General features: G+C 35.2%; 1 protein-coding gene across 8 annotated transcripts in view; it reads left to right on the forward strand.

The window, feature by feature from the left end:
- The window catches only part of LOC138336365 (protein mono-ADP-ribosyltransferase PARP4-like), a 46,925-nt gene that overhangs the window by 12,015 nt on the left and 8,733 nt on the right, over positions 1-26,177 (forward strand). For 5 of the 8 annotated variants that reach the window (XM_069285829.1, XM_069285876.1, XM_069285853.1 and 2 more), the window contains exons 9-18: positions 2,121-2,156; positions 3,088-3,140; positions 3,882-3,972; positions 6,922-7,028; positions 8,869-8,904; positions 9,198-9,252; positions 15,190-15,293; positions 15,945-17,367; positions 18,676-18,753; positions 19,118-19,201. In XM_069285829.1, the coding sequence (XP_069141930.1) occupies positions 2,121-2,156; positions 3,088-3,140; positions 3,882-3,972; positions 6,922-7,028; positions 8,869-8,904; positions 9,198-9,252; positions 15,190-15,293; positions 15,945-17,367; positions 18,676-18,753; positions 19,118-19,201 (2,067 nt within the window). The remainder of the gene's footprint in view (positions 1-2,120; positions 2,157-3,087; positions 3,141-3,881; positions 3,973-6,921; positions 7,029-8,868; positions 8,905-9,197; positions 9,253-15,189; positions 15,294-15,944; positions 17,368-18,675; positions 18,754-19,117; positions 19,202-26,177) is intronic. The other 3 variants (XM_069285838.1, XM_069285861.1, XM_069285870.1) reach the window with 3 other exon arrangements.

Here is a 26,177-nt window from a genome sequence, read left to right on the forward strand (position 1 = left end):
TGTAGACAGAAGATAAGGTAAATGAGGAAGAGATGTGATATTGTTTTTGTAGACAGAAGATCAGGTAAATGGGGTAGAGATGTGATATTGTTTATGTAGACAGAAGATCAGGTAAATGAGGTAGAGGTGTGATATTGTTTATGTAGACAGAAGATCAGGTAAATGAGGTAGAGATGTGATATTGTTTATGTAGACAGAAGATCAAGTAAATGAGGTAGAGGTGTGATATTGTTTATGTAGACAGAAGATCAAGTAAATGAGGTAGAGATGTGATATTGTTTATGTAGACAGAAGATCAGGTAAATGAGGAAGAGATGTGATATTGTTTATGTAGACAGAAGATCAAGTAAATGAGGTAGAGGTGTGATATTGTTTATGTAGACAGAAGATCAAGTAAATGAGGTAGAGGTGTGATATTGTTTATGTAGACAGAAGATCAGGTTAATGAGGTAGAGATGTGATATTGTTTATGTAGACAGAAGACCAGGTTAATGAGGTAGAGATGTGATATTGTTTATGTAGATAGAAGATCAGGTAAATGAGGTAGAGATGTGATATTGTTTATGTAGACAGAAGATCAGGTTAATGAGGTAGAGATGTGATATTGTTTATGTAGACAGAAGGTCAGGTAAATGAGGTAGAGATGTGATATTGTTTATGTAGACAGAAGGTCAGGTAAATGAGGTAGAGATGTGATATTGTTTATGTAGACAGAAGGTCAGGTAAATGAGGTAGAGATGTGATATTGTTTATGTAGACAGAAGATCAGGTAAATGAGGTAGAGATGTGATATTGTTTATGTAGACAGAAGATCAGGTAAATGAGGTAGAGATGTGATATTGTTTATGTAGACAGAAGACCAGGTAAATGAGGTAGAGATGTGATATTGTTTATGTAGACAGAAGATCAGGTTAATGAGGTAGAGATGTGATATTGTTTATGTAGACAGAAGATCAGGTAAATGAGGTAGAGATGTGATATTGTTTATGTAGACAGAAGATCAAGTAAATGAGGTTGAGATGTGATATTGTTTATGTAGACAGAAGATCAGGTAAATGAGGTAGAGATGTGATATTGTTTATGTAGACAGAAGATCAGGTAAATGAGGTAGAGATGTGATATTGTTTATGTAGACAGAAGATCAGGTAAATGAGGTTGAGATGTGATATTGTTTATGTAGACAGAAGATCAGGTAAATGAGGAAGAGATGTGATATTGTTTATGTAGACAGAAGATCAGGTTAATGAGGTAGAGATGTATATGTTTATGTAGACAGAAGATCATAATGAGGTGTGTGATATGTTATGTAGACAGAAGATCAGGTAAATGAGGTAGAGATGTGATATTGTTTATGTAGACAGAAGATCAGGTAAATGAGGTAGAGATGTGATATTGTTTATGTAGACAGAAGATCAGGTAAATGAGGTAGAGATGTGATATTGTTTATGTAGACAGAAGATCAGGTAAATGAGGTAGAGATGTGATATTGTTTATGTAGATAGAAGATCAGGTAAATGAGGTAGAGATGTGATATTGTTTATATAGACAGAAGGTAAGGTAAATGAGGTAGAGATGTGATATTGTTTATGTAGATAGAAGATCAGGTAAATGAGGTTGAGATGTGATATTGTGTAGACAAAAGATAAGGTAAATAGAGGTCAATCATTTAAATCGATGCATGTCATAATATTCTTCATGGATTGTAACCAAATTTGGCCAGAAACATCCTCTAAGAGTTTGTATAGTTATTGGCTCTGACCCCCTGGGGCAGGAGGGGCGAGGTTTAATAGGAGAAATAGAGGTAATTCCTTTAAATCGCTACTAGTCATAGAGTTCTGCATTAAATTTGGCTAGAAACATCTTTTGAGGAAGGGGAACAGACTGTTTATAAATTTTGGCTGTAAAGCAGAATAAGTGGAGCCTAATGGGGAAATTAGTAAATATCTAAATTTACTTCAGAAAAGAAACAATGAACCTGTAATCAGAACCTTACTTGGCATTACAAACCAGGTGAGCGATACAGGCCCTCTTGGCCTCTTGTTTAGATGATTTCAATACTTTTCTCTTTACTTTATTTTTGAATATAAACTGATAATTAGATAAGTTTTGTCTCTTGATAGGAAGAAGAAGAAAAGAAGGGTGAAAGTGATAGAAAGGTAACATCTGGAAATTGACCATAATAAGATTGATTATTTAGCCTTTACAAGCAATTTATTGTTCTGTTTATTATGTGCAACACTCAATAAACAAACAGGATACTTTATGATTGGAAACATTGCACAAATCGTGGCTAAACAAACTCTTGAAAAAAAAACTATCATACACCAATCCAAAAAAATGCCCTGCACTTAACAATGAAGGGCTACTTATATAATAAATCCAAATTTGGACACGCTTTTCATAAAATTATTGCATGTACCAGGGAGGAGATTAAAGTAAGGCCATAAATCACTATTTTGTAAAAGAAATCAAGGAAAGAAAACTTCACAGTTCTTATATTTTCAGTCTGCATTTGATTCGTGGTAAGTGAATTTGAGACTTCAAAAACGGGGAGGGGCGCTTATTGTGTCGGTATAGGGTAATCATGTTTTCAGTCTGTATTTAGTAAAGAAAATTTTATTAAAAGATTTAAATTCAGGGTAATTGAACTTAAATGCCTTGAAAAGGGGGAACCAAAATTTTATATCTGACTTCTGTATTTGACCCAGTAAGCACCCTACCCCTATCAGTTCCTCTCCCCCAGTTTTGAAGCCTCAATTTCACATACCTCAAATTAGATGGAGACAAATATATGAAAAACCAAATTAAATCATTTCTTGTTTTGATTTCTTTAATTTGCAAATTGATTTATGGCTTACTGTGTGCAATTATGTTATGAAATTAATGGCCGTCTTATTTCTTTCAATTTTTGAAGCATACTGTGCACTTCTGGGGTCAATTGTGATAATACATTAATTTTGTAGTATGTAATTAAAAAATAAAATTAATATAGTGACTTGCTTATATGAACAAGTTCAATAGTGTTTAATGGGTTTAGATTTTGAATTAATTGAAAATTTTAGATATTTTGTTTTCCTTTTTTGATAGAGTCCAGTACCACGTCAGTATGCCTTTTTTGGGGCAGGAGGTGATGATTATGAGTAAGTCTTAGTTGTAAAAATTACTTCAATTTAATGGAGTCAATTTAAAAGCATAATTCAATACCAGCGAGTTTATCACATCATTTGAAAATATAAAAATGCTAATATAAGAAAATAATGAACAACAATGATTGACATATTAAGTCCTTTTATTGGCTCAGTAGCGTATTTTTAAGACTGAGTTGGTTCAAGTAAATAACCTTGACTTTCATTTAAGTCTGAAAAGAATATTTAGTATTTTGTCTCTGTACTAAAGAGGCCTATACCATCTTCTCCACCTGATTATCACCCCCATTGGTCCATCCAGGTGATATGGTATGTCACCAAAACTATGTCAGTGTGACCTATTTTGAATTGAATTGTGACCTCAATTTAATGAAAAAATCACTTGTTTAGGGTCTTTCTTCTATATAATAAGGCACACTGAAGCATCGTACTTGGGAAACGGGGTTCATCTAGATGAGACATAGTGTTTCATACCAAAACCAGTACAATTGTTCAGTACCATTTGTGTAGTTATATCAGTGTTTATATTTCAGTTCAAATGGCTATATATATTGTCTACTTGAAACTTTAGTAGATGGATGAGACTTTGAACTACATATAAGATATGTTGGTTAATGGGTATAATAAAGTAGGTGAAATAAATTTCATGCCATTGAATTGACTTGCTGTTGATCAGTACATGTTTGTATGTAGTTTAGAATGTTATATTGAAGATGGTCTCAAACTCTTTTTTAGAGTGATTTCATCTTCCCATGATCATGACATTCCCACTGCTAATCCTGAATACTGTCTAATGTCTCAAGAGAAAGAATCTCCAGAAGACGTTGTAAGTATAAATCATTGCCTTTTGTCTGTCTTCTTGTGTCCCTAAACAATTGATATTTTAAACTTCTCCAAAACTACAAAAGCAAATTAAAAAAAACTTCTTAGGCATTAAGACCATTGAAAATGGTGAATTGTGTGGCCACTTTCCCTAGGAGGCTGTGGGGCCGGTCAAAAAGGCTGTAATTCACTAGAATTTCAAAAGTTGTCTTCTCAATTTACTTATGAAGTAGGATCAAATACTCTTCATATATAGAAGGATCATTATAAGGTTCTTTTCAGAAATTGTGAATTTCTTGGTCCTGGGATCTCAGCTTATCCCCTGGGGAGGGGATCAAATTGAATATAATAAACAATTATGGCCCTCTGTGGAGGAATACATCTAGAATTGTCTCCCTGGAAAGAGTTATTTTCTCGAGGGCGAAGCCCGAGAGAAAATAACTCTTTCCAGGGAGACAATTCTAGATGTATCCGGACACATAGGAACATAATTATTTTATTATACCGAACAAAATTAAAAGAAAAAAAAATCTCTGTTAAAAGAACCCAAGAAGATGTTTCCCAACAACAACGTTGTTAAATATTCGTTGGGCTACAAAAAATAAATAACAGCATTGCCATTGTTGGTTGACGTTGCAGATGACGTCAACTTCCGGTCACGTGCGGTTATTTCCCTCGCCTTCCAATTCCGGGGAAACATCTAACTTATGCAATATCATGTGATCAAGTTTAATCCAATCAGAACATTCTAAATGAAAATGAGGTATAATAATAGCTTATAGTCATACATGTTGTGTCCATCGTCATGCACCTTGTGTAAACTTTTAATTCAAATGACTTCTTTTCAATAAACAAAGGGCCCAGCATATTCATATTGGGCCTGCGGCATGCTGGCATAAAGTGGTACCAAGTTTGTTCGAATGAATGACCTTGACCTTCATTTCAGGTCACAGGGGTAAAAAAGGCTAAAATATTTAAACAACTTCATCTCTGTAACCAAAAGACCCAGGTTACTCAAATTGGACCTGTTGCATGCTGGCACAAAGGGCTACCAAGTTTGTTCAAATAAATGACCTTGACCTTTATTCAAGGCCACAGGAATCAAAAAGGCTAAAATATTAAAGACTTCTTCTCAATTGCTAAGAGCCCATGAGACCTGATATTGGGTCTGTAGCATGTTGGGGTGAAAGGCTACTAAGTCTGTTGAATGAATGACTTTGACCTTCCTTCAAGGTCACAGGAGTCAAATAGGCTTCAATCTTTTAATCACTTTTTGTGAATAACTAAGAGGCCGGGGTACTGATATTGGGTCTGAAGCATGCTTGGGTGAAGAGCTACTGTAACCAAGTATGTTTAAATGAATGACCTTGATTTTCATTTCAAGATTACATGAATCAGATACAATCTTACTGTGTATTTCAGTTTAACTAGATATTGTATTAGCAGTCAGATGACCATTAAGTCACTTTGGGCCTCTCGTTGAGCATTATTTGCTCACCTGCCCAAAGAGCAATTGAGCTTATATGTCCGTCTATCTGACATGAACATTTCCCTTTAAATAATTTCTTCTCCAAAAGTAGCAGACTTAGCGTCCTTAAACTTGACTTATATTATACTGGGATAAAAGGCTACTAAATAAGTTTATTCTAATGAATGACTTTGAATGAAGGTTAAGGTCACATATGTCAAATAACCTAAAATCTTTTAACGTTTTTTTTTTGTTAATAACCAAGAGGCCAGGAAACCTGATATTGGGTCTGTGACATGCTGGGATAATGACTGAATGTCAAGGTCACAGGGGTCAAAATAGTGAAAATCTTTAAACAACTTAAAATAACTAAGAGGCCTAGAGACCGGTTATTTGGACTGTGCCATGCTGGGACAATAGGCTACAAAGCTTGTTCAAACAAATGACCTTAACCTTTATTCAAGGTCACAGCTGTCAAATATTGGAAAAATATACAACTACTGTACTGGAGAATTACTAGTATATGTGTAATACTTTAATTGTTAGTTGAAGAAAAGGTGAACATTTTCAGTCTATTTGATTATTTCATATTGATGTGAAGTTGTTTTGTCCTACATACTGTATACTTGGAAGCCTGCTGTATTTTGTCAGGAAGCCTGCTGTATTTTGTCAGGAAGCCTGCTGTATTTTGTCAATAGTCAGATGGGCCATTTTTGGCACCATATAAAATTATATGCTCCCATTAGTTTAAAGCCAGATGGGTGCATTAGGGGCCATTATAGCTTTTACACATCTTTGTTACATTTTGTATCATATCTCAGGTGACTGTTAAGGCCCATGGACCTCTCTTTTGTTGTACCAATACCAATATCAAGTATGAATATCCAGGATATGAACAAGTCAGTAACATCAGTCCATAGGCTATCAAATACTTTTTAGCTCACCTCTTGAAGAGGAGGGGGGGGGGTGCTTATAGAATCACCCTGGTGTCAGCGTTGGCATTAAAATGACCGCGTTAAGGGTTTGGTGAAATTGTTGAAATGAAATAATGTTATCTGTAATAAATGACATGTAGTTCTACAATGATATTGGATTATAATTGTTAGCTCAAGATTAGCTTATACCATAATGTGGGTTCTGTCCTTCAACAGTCGACTTAACCGCTGGTCAGAATTTATCCCAATTTGACAAGTATTGCATCCTTAAGAGGTGGGAACTGAAAATTATACAAAAGATCAGGCTGAGTGGCGGGGCCAAAGGTATCAATTTGTCTATTTCCAGAATGATTTCTTCCCAGTAACTAACTAGACATAAGATAGTACACATATTGCATTGGTAGCAATCCTATGGAGTTGGGGATTCAAAATTGTTCAAATGGTTGGCCCCCTAGTTCACTTGAGGTAAATTGATATTGTATATATGTTGTAAGGTCAATTGAATTGGCATTAGAGCCTGAAATTGACAAAAGATATATATCATTTGCAGTATGAAGCAGCTTTGGGTGAAGTGTATGGACTTTTGTCTGACTTAGAAGAAGATGTGTATGACGATATGTATTGCAATGCCGATTCTGAAGTTGAGAGGTCACACAGGTAGGTAAAGTATTCTGGGAATGTGTATATATTATTTGTTAGCGGAAACTAATAGGATTACGCCTCATTAAGTAGAGCTTAATATTTTACTTAAAGACCTAATATGATACAAAGTATTTTTTTGCTGACATGATTAAACATTTTACTATAAATTCAATGTAATTTAAACTTTCAGGTAGCTCTAAAAGTTTCATGCATGATATGGTCCTGCTGATGTTAAGTTAAAGAAGTTTTATTGAATATTAAAATTGTTATGAACAAGGTCAATCATTTTGATAAATTGTGGAAGAAAGCAGAGTGAGGAGTTTGGAGGTTTCGTTAGCCTGCCATACCCCTTTCTAACTTATATAACCATAGTAATATGGCTTTTACAAAGAAAGTTGAGATCTATATCTAGCTCACCTGATCGGAAGGGCCAGATAGTTGCCATGAAATATCATCTATCCCTCTGTCTATTAATTTTTCCTTTGCTGCTAGATCTGCATAGATTGTAACCAAAGGAGGGGTATCACTTTGGGCTGTTTTACGGCCACTCAGTCATAAGCAAATTATTTTGCATGAAGATACATTAGGGTCAGCTGCATATTGTATGCTATTCAGAATATCCATGTTTTTCTATGCTCATGATAATTTCAGAGGTCAAAGATCAAACGGTGGAAATTCACATTTTCATTGTTTAAGTCCTAATTAATTAAATATTAGAATAGAGATAAACTTTTTTGCAGATTTTGCATGTAAATATTGGGTTTGTAAAGTTCAGTTCAGAAAACTGATGAAAAGTTCAAAAAGTAGGTCACAGTGACCTAGTTAAGCATTTATTCTATTTAAGCATTAAAAACTTTAATATTTTTGCTGAAAACTAAGATTTTTTCACCGATTTGATTGCTTGAAATTGATGTTTAGTACTGCATAAGGATCTTGACTTGACCTGTTTAAGATGATTACATCCTAGGGTCACATTGGTTAGGTCAGGTGCATAAATTAGGTCATATTCAATGAATGGTATCATCTATCCACTAAGCATATGCTGTTTTCCAATGTTTAAAACATGATTTGAAATTATTTAGACTTGTTTTATGAGCTTAATTTCAAGCAACGCATTGACTGTGGTAGGATGTTAGAATTATGCCTTCTGTCCCACTGCATGATCGTGACAGGCGACTAAATTTGGAATCTTAATTTCACGGTTACTGAGATGAAAATATTATAATTTTTCAACCATTTCAAAGCTTTAGAGTAATGTTTAGCACTTGATTTGTATTTTGTCAGATCTACAATAGATTATTACATCCTAATATCACATTTGCTGGGTCACATGTATAAATGTTATAAGTACAGGTTATGTACAAAAACATCCTTCAGGCCTAGGCAAACAGAAATTGTATAAATCTTGGTTCTGACCTCCCCCTGGGCCAAATATGGGGAAGCTGAGATAAGATAATTCCTCTAAATTGCTACAGTAACTATAGTCTTAAGGTTCTTCATCCAATGGATTTTAACTGAATTTGATTAGAAATGTTCTTTGGGAAAGGTGAACAGATTTTGTATAAATGGCTGGGTGGGACTCATTAGGGGGAAATAGAAATAATTCTTTTATATGATAACCTTGAGTAAATAAACATAACCTGTACCAGTGGAAATCTTACAAAATGACATAAATGAAATATCCCTGTCTATTTGACAGACCCATGTTTGACTCCTTTTCTCCCATATTTGAACAACAATTGATGAAATTCCAGTCATTAAATTGTGCCATATCCTAGAAATGTCATAATAATAATGATAACATTGTTGACAATGGGCGACACATATATTGATGATGTTATGCTTTTGTCTTAAGTATGGAGCCATCCTTTATGAAGTCACAGTGGCATATGTGAGTAAAGCCAGTCTGCCATATGGCAGTCATTGCTTTATGTCAATCTGGCAAAATTTCCAACTATGCAGTCAATGATGTCCCTAAGCATCATTATAGAATCTCGCCATGTTTTATTTTGAAATCCTTGTTGACCTTGTTTTGATAATAAATAATGTAATTAAAGACTTCTTTGCTTGCAAATAATTGGAGCATTCAGAATTTAAAAAAGTAGTTGTTGTAAAAATTCCAGTTACCTCTGTTTGTTACATTTTTGTATATCACCACATTGAATGTTTACTTTTTATCATCAGTAGAGTGTCAGAAGGGGAGTCAATACCTTCATCTTTACTGGTGACGGAAAAAATGGTGAGTTTACACAGATAAGCATTCCAGATTCATATTAATCCACCGGCATGCTGGAATGACTAGATCACTAAATAAAGTATTTCAGTGAAAGTTACTCTGTGTTCTATTTTGTCTTTGTATGTAACAGTTATCTATCCTTGAGTTATCTATTTGGCCCACTTCATTTAAAATGCCAGGTGGAGTCAGTCATGTGGCTGGCTTATAAAAGGCTTGTGTCAATAAAATTCTGCCAGTAAGCTAATTAAATCCAAATTTGTATTTAGAAAATGTGATGTTTTCCCAGATAATTACGGTAATATTTATTCCTGACTGGCATGGTAAGTGTGTTTTTAGCTCACCTGGCCTGAAGGGCCGGTGAGCTTATATATATTGATGATGTTTGCTTTTGTCTTAAGTATGGAGCCATCCTTTATGAAGTCACAGTGGCATATGTGAGTAAAGCCAGTCTGCCATATGGCAGTCATTGCTTTATGTCAATCTGGCAAAATTTCCAACTATGCAGTCAATGATGTCCCTAAGCATCATTATAGAATCTCGCCATGTTTTATTTTGAAATCCTTGTTGACCTTGTTTTGATAATAAATAATGTAATTAAAGACTTCTTTGCTTGCAAATAATTGGAGCATTCAGAATTTAAAAAAGTAGTTGTTGTAAAAATTCCAGTTACCTCTGTTTGTTACATTTTTGTATATCACCACATTGAATGTTTACTTTTTATCATCAGTAGAGTGTCAGAAGGGGAGTCAATACCTTCATCTTTACTGGTGACGGAAAAAAATGGTGAGTTTACACAGATAAGCATTCCAGATTCCAGATTCATATTAATCCACCGGCATGCTGGAATGACTAGATCACTAAATAAAGTATTTCAGTGAAAGTTACTCTGTGTTCTATTTTGTCTTTGTATGTAACAGTTATCTATCCTTGAGTTATCTATTTGGCCCACTTCATTTAAAATGCCAGGTGGAGTCAGTCATGTGGCTGGCTTATAAAAGGCTTGTGTCAATAAAATTCTGCCAGTAAGCTAATTAAATCCAAATTTGTATTTAGAAAATGTGATGTTTTCCCAGATAATTACGGTAATATTTATTCCTGACTGGCATGGTAAGTGTGTTTTTAGCTCACCTGGCCTGAAGGGCCGGTGAGCTTATGTCATGGCGCGGCGTCCGTCGTCGTCCGTGCCGTCCGTCCGTCCGTCCGTCCGTCCGTCCGTCGTCCGTCCGTCCGTCCGTCGTCCGTCCGTCCGTCAACATTTCCTTTAAATCGCTACTAGTCATAGAGTTCTGCATGGATTGTAACCAAATTTGGCCACAAACATCCTTGGGGGAGGGGGAACAGAACTTGTATAAATTTTGGCTCTGTCCCCCCCGGGGCAGGAGGGGCGGGGCCCAATAGGGGAAATAGAGGTAAATCCTATAAATCGCTACTTGTCCTAGAGTTCTGCATGGATTGTAATCAAATTTGACCACAAACATCCTTGGGGGAGGGGGAACAGAACTTGTATAAATTTTGGCTCTGGTCCCTCAGGGGCAGGAGGGGCGGGGCCCAATAGGGGAAATAGAGGTAAATCCTATAAATCGCTACTTGTCCTAGAGTTCTGCATGGATTGTAACCAAATTTGACCACAAACATCCTTGGGGGAGCAGAAACAGAACTTGTATATAAATTTTGGCTCTGGTCCCCCAGGGGCAGGAGGGGCGGGGCCCAATAGGGGAAATAAAGGTAAATCCTTTATATCGCTACTTGTAATAGAGTTCTACATGAATTGTAACCAAATTCGGCCACAAACATCCTTGGGGGAAGGGGAACAGAACTTGTGTAAATTTTGACTCTGGTCCCCCGGGGGCAGGAGGGGCGGGGCCCAATAGGGGAAATAGAGGTAAATCCTTTAAATCGCTACTAGTCATTGAGTTCTGAATGGAATGTAACCAAATTTGGCCACAAACATCCTTGGGGGAAGGGGAACAGACCTTGTATAAATTTTGGCTCTGACCCCCGGGGGCAGGAGGGGCGGGGCCCAATAGGGGAAATAGAGGTAAATCCTTTAAATCTCTACTAGTCATAGAGCTCTACATGAATTGTAACCAAATTTGGCCACAAACATCCTTGGGGGAAGGGGAACAGAACTTGTATAAATTTTGGTTCTGATCCCCCAGGGGCAGGAGGGGCGGGGCCCAATAGGGGAAATAGAGGTAAATCCTTTATATCGCTACTTGTCATAGAGTTCTGAATGGAATGTAACCAAATTTGGCCATAAACATCCTTATGGGAAGGGGAAGAGAACTTGTATAAATTTTGGCTCTAGTCCCCCGGGGGCAGGAGGGGCGGGGCCCAATAGGGGAAATAGAGGTAAATCCTTTAAATCGCTACTAGTCATTGAGTTCTGAATGGAATGTAACCAAAATTTGGCCACAAACATCCTTTGGGGAAGGGGAACAGAACTTGTATAGATTTTGGCTCTGACCCCCCCGGGGGCAGGAGGGGCGGGGCCCAATAGGGGAAATAGAGGTAAATCCTTTATATCGCTACTTGTCATAGAGTTCTGAATGGAATGTAACCAAATTTGGCCATAAACATCCTTTGGGGAAGGGGAAGAGAACTTGTATAAATTTTGGCTCTAGTCCCCCGGGGGCAGGAGGGGCGGGGCCCAATAGGGGTAATAGAGGTAAATCCTTTAAATCGCTACTAGTCATTGAGTTCTGAATGGAATGTAACCAAAATTTGCCACAAGCATCCTTTGGGGAAGGGGAACAGAACTTGTATAGATTTTGGCTCTGACCCCCCCGGGGGCAGGAGGGGCGGGGCCCAATAGGGGAAATAGAGGTAAATCCTTTAAATTGCTACTAGTCATAGAGTTCTGCATGGATTGAAACCAAATTTGGCCACAAACATCCTTGGGGGAAGGGGAACAGAACTTGTATAAATTTTGACTCTGGCCCCCCGAGGACAGGACGGGTGGGGCCCAATAGGGGAAATAGAGGTAAATCCTATAAATCACTTCTTGTCCTAGAGTTTTTCTTGGATTGTGACCAAATTTAGCCATAAACATCCTTGGGGGAAGGGGAACAGAACTTGTATAAATTTTGGCTCTGACCCCCTGGGGGCGGGAGGGGTGGGGCCCAATAGGGGATTTAGAGGTTAATATTAAAATTCCTTCAGAAAAGAAACAATGAACCTGTATTCAGAACATTACTTGGCATTACAAACCAGGTGAGCGATACAGGCCCTCTGGGCCTCTTGTTTACAAACAACATAATTATAGCCCCCTACCCTTACAACAAAGTTACGCCGTTTTGTTACAAAATGATAAAACAATTACTCCTCTTAAACTACTGAAGAAATTTCATCGAAGTTTGGTAGCAATAATCTTTATACAGTGCAGATATGCATAATTGATATCTGAACAAGACATATTCATCTTTATTTAGGTCATCTAACCTGGAGAGTCAGGATGACCTATATTACAGTGCAAATATGCATAATTGATATCTGAACTAGATATATTCATCTTTATTTAGGTCATCAAATTAAACCTGAACGGTCAGGATGACCTATATTCATCATGCTTTGTCTGTTGTCATGCTCTGTTTGTAAACATTTAAACCACTTCTTAATAACCGATGTATCTCCATTTGCCCACTTTTTATAATCTGATAATTACGGTAGCAGAATGTTATGACAAGGATTATAATCTATTTCAGAGAAGTTAACCTGGATTTACCTGTATTTTACCTGTAAAATTTCACCTGTACTACTGTACTTATTCCATAAGGGTATCATTTATATATAACATGTACATGTATGAAAATTATATTACATGGAAAAATCTATAAATTTGTTACTCTATTTGTGATCTCAGTTATGTTCTTGATATTTTTATATTAAGTGAACATATCAAATGTATAATCAATATTTGGTACTAACAAAAAAAATCCTTTCTATCATTTTGACAAACATACATACATGCCATACAATTACATTAAACTTCATGTACATATACACATAAATGATAACTAGAAAAATAGTTTATGGTAATATCTAATCATACAGTTTATATTTACGCCTCTTTTCATTAGAAATAACCTTTTTGACATTTTATTTTACTAAAATATATTGCAATATATCTTCATTTTTAGGAACCCCATTGTGCCAATTTGCTGACAAAAATCTTACCAGTACTTTTACGTTCATAATTGGACATGTGCGAAATTTATTATAAAAAGTCCTTTTTCGAAGTATCACTAGCTAAAAGATTACTGTTTTTCCGGGAAGATTGCGTGTTCAAACTATCCGGAATCAGCAAAACTTTGAACAATTTATCATTGTTCTTCAGTTATAGTATAATGTTAATCAGTTACAATTACATTTGTAGTCTCTCAAACAATTTGCATTCTGCAGAAGTATATCTTATGTAAAAATCCTTAGGTTTTTTATAGTGTGACATATATATATACCAACTCATGCAAATTCAGTTTTGCAGGCTACTGTTTTCGATATTACAGTACAACATTTAGGACAAAAGATATCTCAATTAATCCAAATATCACATTCTGACTAAAAGTATATTATCTTAACCTTTTATTAAGTAGATATTTTAGGGGCCATCTGGATGTTTAAAAAAAATTGCGAAAATATCATCCTTGATGAAAAAATAGCTGGATTTTCTCAATGTGTAACATACAAATATATACAGTCATTGTAGAATTGGAAGGCCGGGACATCGGTAAAATTTGGTATCGATTGTATCGTATAAAACTGTATACGATATAATTAATTATATACAATTATGTTATTTACATGTATATATATTGTTACATGTATCCTCCTATAGAACAGTATCTTGTGATATATTCTCTAATTCTCTATATGTTTGGATAAGTACACATGCCAACATAAGAAGCATTATTATCTTATATGATAATGTTAGTGGAATATGTGTATTACTTTTGTCAAATATTTTGTAGCTAACAGGTTAGTAATTACAGGTACATACAGTACCGTGCCAAAAGTATTGTAAATTAATGGTAATATTACATATTTGTTTTTAAATAACTCTTGAAATTGCAACAGTTTGTAAAAAACAACTTGCTATTTTTGTGACAAAAACATATATAGTACTGTACTGTATATATTGATATCTTTCTATTTCCCCACTTTTGACAAACTATAGTTTGCTCAGGTAAACTAATACAGGTAAGCACAGGTAAAAATTAATATGGAAATGACTATAATTGGTTTTCCATTGTTCTTCTATACCAACACTTTTCTTTGTTCTCTAAAAAGTGGGCAAATGGAGAACACACCACCCAAGGTACTGATATAAGGCATTTAGCATGCTTGGATAAAGGTTTATTAAAATTCACAGGGATCAAAAAGGCTAAACATTTTAAATGACTTTTTGAACAATTTAGAGTACTTGTGACCTGGTATTGGGCCTGTAGCAAGCTAGCGTAAAGAGTTATAAAGTTTGTTGAAATGAATGACCTTGAATTTTAAATGACTTACTGCATACTTCATTTCTACTATATGTAGTCAGATGACTGTTAAGGCCCATTGGGCCTGACTTGTTAGAGTTATGCTCTTTTGTTACACAAGTGGAGTAAAGTTGGATACCTGAATAACATTTCTGTTTTTTTTTCTGGTGTCAATTGTTTTTCTCGGTGTTCTGCCATACTTTTCTTGACCAGCTAAATCTCCCCTGGTCTAGCTATAGTGACACCCAGTCAGCACACTGGCAACATATGAAGTCCTACCATTGTAACAATAGGTGCTATAGTTATATCTAGCTATTAGCTTTGAGAGTTTAATTTTTGACCCTGATTGCATTGTTGTGGTTCCTCTCTCCAGAGTTCTTTGACACGTCTCACTCCTTATTTGATCCTAGCTGCTGTAACCAATATGTTTATACCATGAAAGCTGATATCTGTTCTGTTGCAGTCTATGATGTCTGAAGAGGAGTCGGATGAAGAAGAGGAAATGGGGTTTGGACTCTTTGAGGATGATCATGCAGCTGACTTCATTGTGGAAAAGCAGATGAAACTGTATAAACTACATCTTACATATTAATTATTTGTGTATCAAGCTAACTTATTGTGATTAGTTTTGTTATGACAATCACCATTTAGAAAACATAAATTTTGAATAAATGATCAATGCATTTTTCTCATATTTAATATTAGTATGATACCCTTGAACTGCAAATATATGTACTTAATTTGATCAATCATCAGATGGTGGGCTATTCAAGGTGCATTTTGTCTTGTTATTGCCATTTCAAAGCGATGCTGTAGTGATCTTTTCATAGAGAAGAGTAGAATTTTAGACATGAAATTATCTTCAAAGGCTGATTGTCAAGTTTTCGGATTTACTATATCTACTTTTAAATTAGTTTCATCAATAGTCATAACCAGAATGACCTTTGAACTATCCTTAAGCTTCAACCTATGGTAAGGAGAGTTCCATGAAGTTTCCTCTATGTCAAATATATTATTACATAAACTTGAATCATGAAGCAAGAACATTCTAAAAAAATTAATGAAAATAAAATGCCGGGAACTTACTTGTCTAAAGTTACACAAGTTAGCTGTATTTACTGCTGCTGGTTCTGCTTATAATAAAAAATGATTTTGTGTTTACAAAAAATGTATAATCTCTGTCAAAAGCAAGACATATTACATTTGTTTTTTTTACAGGAGTTCTGAAGAAGACTCGAAACAAGATCATCCAGTGACGCTACTATGTGCAGATTCTCTGCCTTCCTTATCAGAACGGTCTGCCTCACCTAAAACATCATTTTTACCCACTACAATAGAGGAGGACGTCTCAGAAGCTATTAGCTGTACCATTGCAAGGCCTGATAAGGTTGCCACATCGGTTTCCCCAAGGCCGTTAGGTGCAGGTCCACCCGAAGTCCCCCTATTTGACATGATGGATTTGAAATCCAGAGGCCCTCCAGATCATACTTCTGGTATGCTTAAAACCTATCGTCATCTAAGCCAATTTCATCCCATTGAATTGTCAGAAATACAACCTCCACCTGCCATGGCCTTTACACCTGGAGCAGCACCTTCCCATCAACAACAATCTGCAATGGCTGTTACACTGGGAGCTCCTCCACAAACACAGTCTGCCATGGCCTATACATCAGAAGTCCCTCTTCCTCTTCCACAACAAGCTGCTAATAGGTCAGCAATAAGTGCTCCATCAGCTAGGCCTCCTCCGCCTCCTCCGCCTCGTCAAATGCTTGACATGGCATTTACATTAAGTGGACCTCCTCCCCCACCAAGGGCTCCATCAGCTGGGCCTCCTCTGCCTCCTCAAATGCTTGACATGGCTTTTACATCAAGTGGACCTCCTCCCCCACCAAGGGCTCCATCAGCTAAACCTCCTCCGCCTCCTCCAATGCTTGGCAAGGATTTTACATCAAGTGGACCTCCTCGCCCACCAAGGGCTCCATCAGCTAGACCTCCTCTGCCTCCTCCAATGCTTGGCAAGGATTTTACATCAAGTGGACCTCCTCGCCCACCAAGGGCTCCATCAGCTAAACCTCCTCCGCCTCCTCCAATGCTTGGCAAGGATTTTACATCAAGTGGACCTCCTCGCCCACCAAGGGCTCCATCAGCTAAACCTCCTCCGCCTCCTCCAATGCTTGGCAAGGATTTTACATCAAGTGGACCTCCTCGCCCACCAAGGGCTCCATCAGCTAGACCTCCTCTGCCTCCTCCAATGCTTGACAAGGCTTTTACATCAAGTGGACCACCTCCTCCACCTCCTGTATCTCTCATGGCTGTTACATCAAGTAGACCTCCTTCCCGATCAAATTTTCGATTAGCTGGACCACCTCCACCTCCTCCAATGCCTTACAAGGCTTTTACATCAAGTGGATCTTCTTCCCCACCAATGCCTCAAATTACATTTTGTAAAATGTCTGCAAAGATTCCTTCAAGTCATAAAAGTTACTCATCTGACGATGATGATGAGTATTACAGGGTGCATTCTCTCAGTAAGCCTTCCAGACCTGATCCAATTCCAATGTCTTTGGATTATGACCTTGATGATGTACCAAAATATAAGGATGAAGGCAAAGATGGGGTTGTGCATTTTGCATGTTCACAGGTATGTCCAAGAGTTTGTGATTGATATATTGCAATACATGATATTTACTGATATCATAATTATTTAGGTATTTTTTGCTAAATAAATACATAATACATTATGTATATTATATTTGATTCAAAAGTGTAGTCATGTACATTCCTAGAACCGATCAAATTGCACTAAATAATTCAATCTATACATATGAGAAACGGATACATTTTATCATAAATGTACTAGTTAATCTACATTAGTGCTCCTTGATTACCTATACCTCATGAGAAAACATGCATTCGTTTATATAAGGGTTGTCAAACCGGTTGGAATTCACTAACCGGTTACTCGATATATTTTCCGATAAAGTAACCGGTTAGTTGGTGAACTTATATGTAACAATGGCTATAATTTAACGTACCGGTTTGTGTGCTGCAGTTTAAACGAGTTGTACTAACGACAGTGTGACTACCTTTTTAATAAGACTATTTTGTTAAACCAACACTTTCAATTCTGATATTTCTAAGAACTACTTTCGGTATGGAATCTGGAAATTCCAGATTCTGGAAAGAATAGAAAGTACAAAAAAGTTAAACTGACTTTATGCAGCGAGTCGTGAACAGTTGCTGATAGCAAATGGAGCCACAGCAAATTCTACCAATGTTGTGTTCGTTTGTTAACTACTATTAGCGTAGGCCTTTTGTTTAGACGTATTGCTATATAATTTGAAACTGTCACATCAAGAATAATGTAAATACTGCAAGTTTCTCTAAACATTGTACATTGTAAAGAGCCTGAATAAACCTGAATAAAGTTTGAAGAGATAGACTACAGGTATGATGTGTGTCTAGTTTTCAATCATTTGTTTACCAATATCTTTTTTGGGGCCGCGGTGGCCAAGTGGTTAAGATGTCTCGATATATTACCACAAGCCTTCCACCTCTGGGTCGCGAGTTCAAATCCCACGTCGGGCAGTTGCCAGGTACTTACCGCTGGCTGGTGGTTTTTCACCGAGTTCTCCGGCTTTCCACCACCAACTAACCTGGCACGTCCTTACATGACCCTTGCTGTTAATAGGACGTTAAACTAATAAACCCAAACCCAAATTAATATCTTATTGTGTCTCGCTATATACATACAAACATTATACAAACCTATTTGATAATACATGTACCATATTTGACCCTATAAACACTTCAGGCCCCTACAGAACTGGTAAAATGGGTTGGGAAATCATCAGAAGACCCTGATTTTGGATTCACGCTAAAGTTTTAAACAAATTTTAATAATTGCAGTTATGATACTTAAATGTAAAGTGAAATTTCTTTAATTTAGGTACTAGAAAAATGTGACAGCATTCCTTCACCTGCCAGTATTCTAGCTGATGAAACAGAGGTTATTGTTATTTCTGAGGTAAGCAATTTTGGATGTGTTTGGAACAGTCATTAAATACATGAATAAGGATACTGAGTTATACCTAGTTTTTATATACTTAGTCATAAAGTGAGACATATCTTCTCGTATTTCTTTATCATGGGGTATTAAAATGAAACTGAAATTTATTTACAGTGTTTATCAAGAGATAAATAACATGTAAGTGTGAAAACTTGAACACATACTCCAAATAGAATAGAAATATACTTTTAAATTGTTGCCTCACACACCACAGTGCTTTAAAATTTATCAATAGGATTGAATTGTATATAAACTGTCATTACATTGGAAAGGTTTGAATGTAACCATAAAATCTTAAATTGGGATTTTCTCAATCTTACAGGAGTTGACAGCACAAAAGGCTTCTCGTACAAAGAAAAAGAAGGCAATGTTGTCCATTTCAAAGCCACTCAAAAAGATCGACCTGGTAAATAATTAAGCTTCAACACATCTTCTGGTTCTAAAGATGTGATACATTTTTCTCTGACTGTATTTATAACACCCTCTGTTGTAGGTTATCATTAGTATAAAGTCATAGGTAGGTATTGTTATACTGTCCTTGGTACATAGTCATTGCTAGGTATTGTTATACTGTCCTTGGTACATAGTCATTGTTAGGTATTGTTATACTTGTCCATTGGTAATAGTCATTGTTAGGTATTTTTATACTGTCCTTGGTATATAGTCATTGTTAGGATTGTTATACTGTCCTTGGTACATAGTCATTGTTAGATATTGTTATACTATCCTTGGTATATAGTCATTGTTAGGTATTGTTATACTGTCCTTGGTATATAGTCATTGTTAGGTATTGTTATACTGTCCTTGGTACATAGTCATTGTTAGGTATTGTTATACTGTCCTTGGTATATAGTCATTGTTAGGTATTGTTATACTATCCTTGGTATATAGTCATTGTTAGGTATTGTTATACTGTCCTTGGTATATAGTCATTGTTAGGTATTGTTATACTGTCCTTGGTATATAGTCATTGTTAGGTATTGTTATACTGTCCTTGGTATATAGTCATTGTTAGGTATTGTTATACTGTCCTTGGTATATAGTCATTGTTAGGTATTGTTATACTTTCCTTGGTATATAGTCATTGTTAGGTATTGTTATACTATCCTTGGTATATAGTCATTGTTAGGTATTGTTATACTGTCCTTGGTATATAGTCATTGTTAGGTATTGTTATACTGTCCTTGGTATATAGTCATTGTTAGGTATTGTTATACTGTCCTTGGTATATAGTCATTGTTAGGTATTGTTATACTGTCCTTGGTATATAGTCATTGTTAGGTATTGTTATACTGTCCTTGGTATATAGTCATTGTTAGGTATTGTTATACTGTCCTTGGTATATAGTCATTGTTAGGTATTGTTATACTGTCCTTGGTATATAGTCATTGTTAGGTATTGTTATACTATCCTTGGTATATAGTCATTGTTAGGTATTGTTATACTGTCCTTGGTATATAGTCATTGTTAGGTATTGTTATACTGTCCTTGGTATATAGTCATTGTTAGGTATTGTTTATCTGTCCTTGGACTATATAGTCATTGTTAGGTATTGTTATACTGTCCTTGGTATAGTCATTGTTCATTGTTATACTTCCTGGTATAGTCATTGTTTATTGTTATACTGTCCTTGGTATATAGTCATAGTTAGGTATTGTTATACTGTCCTTGGTACATAGTCATTGTTAGGTATTGTATTGTACTGTCCTTGGTACATAGTCATTGTTAGTATTGGTATTGTTATACTGTCCTTGGTACATAGTCATTGTTAGGTATTGTTATACTGTCCTTGGTATATAGTCATTGTTAGGTATTGTTATACTGTCCTTGGTACATAGTCATTGTTAGGTATTGTTATACTGTCCTTGGTACATTAGTCATTGTTAGGTATTGTTATACTGTCCTTGGTATATAGTCATTGTTAGGTATTGTTATTACTGTCCTTGGTACATAGTCATTGTTAGGTATTGTTATACTGTCCTTGGTATATAGTCATTGTTAGGTATTGTTATACTGTCCTTGGTATATAGTCATTGTTAGGTATTGTTATACTGTCCTTGGTATATAGTCATTGTTAGGTATTGTTATACTGTCCTTGGTACATAGTCATTGTTAGGTATTGTTATACTATCCTTGGTATATAGTCATTGTTAGGTATTGTTATACTGTCCTTGGTATATAGTCATTGTTAGGTATTGTTATACTGTCCTTGGTATATAGTCATTGTTAGGTATTGTTATACATCCTTGGTATAGTCATTGTTAGGTATTGTCCTTTAGGTATTGTTATACTGTCCTTGGTATATAGTCATTGTTAGGTATTGTTATACTGTCCTTGGTATATAGTCATTGTTAGGTATTGTTATACTGTCCTTGGTATATAGTCATTGTTAGGTATTGTTATACTGTCCTTGGTATATAGTCATTGTTAGGTATTGTTATACTGTCCTTGGTATATAGTCATTGTTAGGTATTGTTATACTGTCCTTGGTATATAGTCATTGTTAGGTATTGTTATACTGTCCTTGGTATATAGTCATTGTTAGGTATTGTTATACTGTCCTTGGTACATTATCATTGTTAGGTATTGTTATACTGTCCTTGGTACATAGTCATTGTTAGGTATTGTTATACTGTCCTTGGTACATAGTCATTGTTAGGTATTGTTATACTGTCCTTGGTATATAGTCATTGCTAGGTATTGTTATACTGTCCTTGGTACATAGTCATTGTTAGGTATTGTTATACTGTCCTTGGTATATAGTCATTGTTAGGTATTGTTATACTGTCCTTGGTATATAGTCATTGTTAGGTATTGTTATACTGTCCTTGGTATATAGTCATTGTTAGGTATTGTTATACTGTCCTTGGTATATAGTCATTGTTAGGTATTGTTATACTATCCTTGGTATATAGTCATTGTTAGGTATTGTTATACTGTCCTTGGTACATAGTCATTGTTAGGTATTGTTATACTATCCTTGGTATATAGTCATTGCTAGGTATTGTTATACTATCCTTGGTATATAGTCATTGTTAGGTATTGTTATACTGTCCTTGGTATATAGTCATTGTTAGGTATTGTTATACTGTCCTTGGTATATAGTCATTGTTAGGTATTGTTATACTGTCCTTGGTATATAGTCATTGTTAGGTATTGTTTATACTATCCTTGGTATATAGTCATTGTTAGGTATTGTTATACTGTCCTTGGTATATAGTCATTGTTAGGTATTGTTATACTGTCCTTGGTACATAGTCATTGTTAGGTATTGTTATACTGTCCTTGGTACATATAGCCATTGTTAGGTATTGTTATACTGTCCTTGGTATATAGTCATTGTTAGGTATTGTTATACTGTCCTTGGTATATAGTCATTGTTAGGTATTGTTATACTATCCTTGGTATATAGTCATTGTTAGGTATTGTTATACTGTCCTTGGTATATAGTCATTGTTAGGTATTGTTATACTGTCCTTGGTATCATAGTCATTGTTAGGTATTGTTATACTGTCCTTGGTATATAGTCATTGTTAGGTATTGTTATACTGTCCTTGGTATATAGTCATTGTTAGGTATTGTTATACTGTCCTTGGTATATAGTCATTGTTAGGTATTGTTATACTGTCCTTGGTATATAGTCATTGTTAGGTATTGTTATACTGTCCTTGGTATATAGTCATTGTTAGGTATTGTTATACTGTCCTTGGTACATAGTCATTGTTAGGTATTGTTATACTGTCCTTGGTACATAGTCATTGTTAGGTATTGTTATACTGTCCTTGGTACATAGTCATTGTTAGGTATTGTTATACTGTCCTTGGTACATAGTCATTGTAGGTAGGTACTTCCTTGGTATAGCATTGTTAGGTATTGTTATACTGTCCTTGGTACATAGTCATTGTTAGGTATTGTTATACTGTCCTTGGTACATAGTCATTGTTAGGTATTGTTATACTGTCCTTGGTATATAGTCATTGTTAGGTATTGTTATATACTGTCCTTGGTATATAGTCATTGTTAGGTATTGTTATACTGTCCTTGGTATATAGTCATTGTTAGGTATTGTTATACTGTCCCTTAGGTATTGGTCCTTGGTATATAGTCATTGTTAGGTATTGTTATACTGTCCTTGGTATATAGTCATTGTTAGGTATTGTTTATACTGTCCTTGGTACATAGTCATTGTTAGGTATTGTTATACTATCCTTGGTATATAGTCATTGTTAGGTATTGTTATACTGTCCTTGGTATATAGTCATTGTTAGGTATTGTTATACTATCCTTGGTATATAGTCATTGTTAGGTATTGTTATACTGTCCTTGGTATATAGTCATTGTTAGGTATTGTTATACTGTCCTTGGTACATAGTCATTGTTAGGTATTGTTATACTGTCCTTGGTATATAGTCATTGTTAGGTATTGTTATACTGTCCTTGGTATATAGTCATTGTTAGGTATTGTTATACTGTCCTTGGTACATAGTCATTGTTAGGTATTGTTATACTGTCCTTGGTACATAGTCATTGTTAGGTATTGTTATACTGTCCTTGGTATATAGTCATTGTTAGGTATTGTTATACTATCCTTGGTATATAGTCATTGTTAGGTATTGTTATACTGTCCTTGGTACATAGTCATTGTTAGATATTGTTATACTGTCCTTGGTACATAGTCATTGTTAGGTATTGTTATACTGTCCTTGGTATATAGTCATTGTTAGGTATTGTTATACTGTCCTTGGTACATAGTCATTGTTAGGTATTGTTATACTGTCCTTGGTACATAGTCATTGTTAGGTATTGTTATACTGTCCTTGGTATATAGTCATTGTTAGGTATTGTTATACTATCCTTGGTATATAGTCCATGTTAGGTATTGTTATACTGTCCTTGGTATATAGTCATTGTTAGGTATTGTTATACTGTCCTTGGTATATAGTCATTGTTAGGTATTGTTATACTGTCCTTGGTATATAGTCATTGTTAGGTATTGTTATACTGTCCTTGGTATATAGTCATTGTTAGGTATTGTTATACTGTCCTTGGTATATAGTCATTGTTAGGTATTGTTATACTATCCTTGGTATATAGTCATTGTTAGGTATTGTTATACTGTCCTTGGTACATAGTCATTGCTAGGTATTGTTATACTGTCCTTGGTATATAGTCATTGTTAGGTATTGTTATACTGTCCTTGGTATATAGTCATTGTTAGGTATTGTTATACTGTCCTTGGTATATAGTCATTGTTAGGTATTGTTATACTATCCTTGGTACATAGTCATTGTTAGGTATTGTTATACTATCCTTGGTACATAGTCATTGTTAGGTATTGTTATACTGTCCTTGGTATATAGTCATTGTTAGGTATTGTTATACTGTCCTTGGTATATAGTCATTGTTAGGTATTGTTATACTGTCCTTGGTATATAGTCATTGTTAGGTATTGTTATACTGTCCTTGGTATATAGTCATTGTTAGGTATTGTTATACTGTCCTTGGTATATAGTCATTGTTAGGTATTGTTATACTGTCCTTGGTATATATAGTCATTGTTAGGTATTGTTATACTGTCCTTGGTATATAGTCATTGTTAGGTATTGTTATACTGTCCTTGGTACATAGTCATTGTTAGGTATTGTTATACTGTCCTTGGTACATAGTCATTGTTAGGTATTGTTATACTATCCTTGGTATATAGTATTGTACTATCCTTGGTATATAGTCATTGTTAGGTATTGTTATACTGTCCTTGGTATATAGTCATTGTTAGGTATTGTTATACTGTCCTTGGTATATAGTCATTGTTAGGTATTGTTATACTATCCTTGGTATATAGTCATTGTTAGGTATTGTTATACTGTCCTTGGTACATAGTCATTGTTAGGTATTGTTATACTATCCTTGGTAACATAGTCATTGTTAGGTATTGTTTATACTATCCTTGGTATATAGTCATTGTTAGGTATTGTTATACTGTCCTTGGTATATAGTCATTGCTAGGTATTGTTATACTGTCCTTGGTATATAGTCATTGTTAGGTATTGTTATACTGTCCTTGGTATATAGTCATTGTTAGGTATTGTTATACTGTCCTTGGTATATAGTCATTGTTAGGTATTGTTATACTGTCCTTGGTACATAGTCATTGTTAGGTATTGTTATACTGTCCTTGGTATATAGTCATTGTTAGGTATTGTTATACTGTCCTTGGTACTTATAGTCATTGTTAGGTATTGTTATACTGTCCTTGGTATATAGTCATTGTTAGGTATTGTTATACTGTCCTTGGTACATAGTCATTGTTAGGTATTGTTATACTGTCCTTGGTATATAGTCATTGTTAGGTATTGTTATACTGTCCTTGGTACATAGTCATTGTTAGGTATTGTTATACTATCCTTGGTATATAGTCATTGTTAGGTATTGTTATACTGTCCTTGGTATATAGTCATTGTTAGGTATTGCTAGGTATTGTTATACTGTCCTTGGTACATAGTCATTGTTAGGTATTGTTATACTATCCTTGGTATATAGTCATTGTTAGGTATTGTTATACTGTCCTTGGTATATAGTCATTGTTAGGTATTGTTATACTGTCCTTGGTATATAGTCATTGTTAGGTATTGTTATACTATCCTTGGTATATAGTCATTGTTAGGTATTGTTATAGGTATTGTTATACTGTCCTTGGTATATAGTCATTGTTAGGTATTGTTATACTGTCCTTGGTATATAGTCATTGTTAGGTATTGTTATACTGTCCTTGGTACATAGTCATTGTTAGGTATTGTTATACTGTCCTTGGTATATAGTCATTGTTAGGTATTGTTATACTGTCCTTGGTATATAGTCATTGTTAGGTATTGTTATACTGTCCTTGGTATATAGTCATTGTTAGGTATTGTTATACTATCCTTGGTATATAGTCATTGTTAGGTATTGTTATACTGTCCTTGGTATATAGTCATTGTTAGGTATTGTTATACTGTCCTTGGTATATAGTCATTGTTAGGTATTGTTATACTGTCCTTGGTACATAGTCATTGTTAGGTATTGTTATACTGTCCTTGGTATATAGTCATTGTTAGGTATTGTTATACTGTCCTTGGTATATAGTCATTGTTAGGTATTGTTATACTGTCCTTGGTATATAGTCATTGTTAGGTATTGTTATACTGTCCTTGGTATATAGTCATTGTTAGGTATTGTTATACTGTCCTTGGTATATAGTCATTGTTAGGTATTGTTATACTGTCCTTGGTATATAGTCATTGTTAGGTATTGTTATACTGTCCTTGGTATATAGTCATTGTTAGGTATTGTTATACTATCCTTGGTATATAGTCATTGTTAGGTATTGTTATACTGTCCTTGGT

The sequence above is a fragment of the Argopecten irradians genome, chromosome 1 (genome assembly GCF_041381155.1).
Source record: "Argopecten irradians isolate NY chromosome 1, Ai_NY, whole genome shotgun sequence".
Lineage (NCBI taxonomy): Eukaryota > Metazoa > Mollusca > Bivalvia > Pectinida > Pectinidae > Argopecten > Argopecten irradians.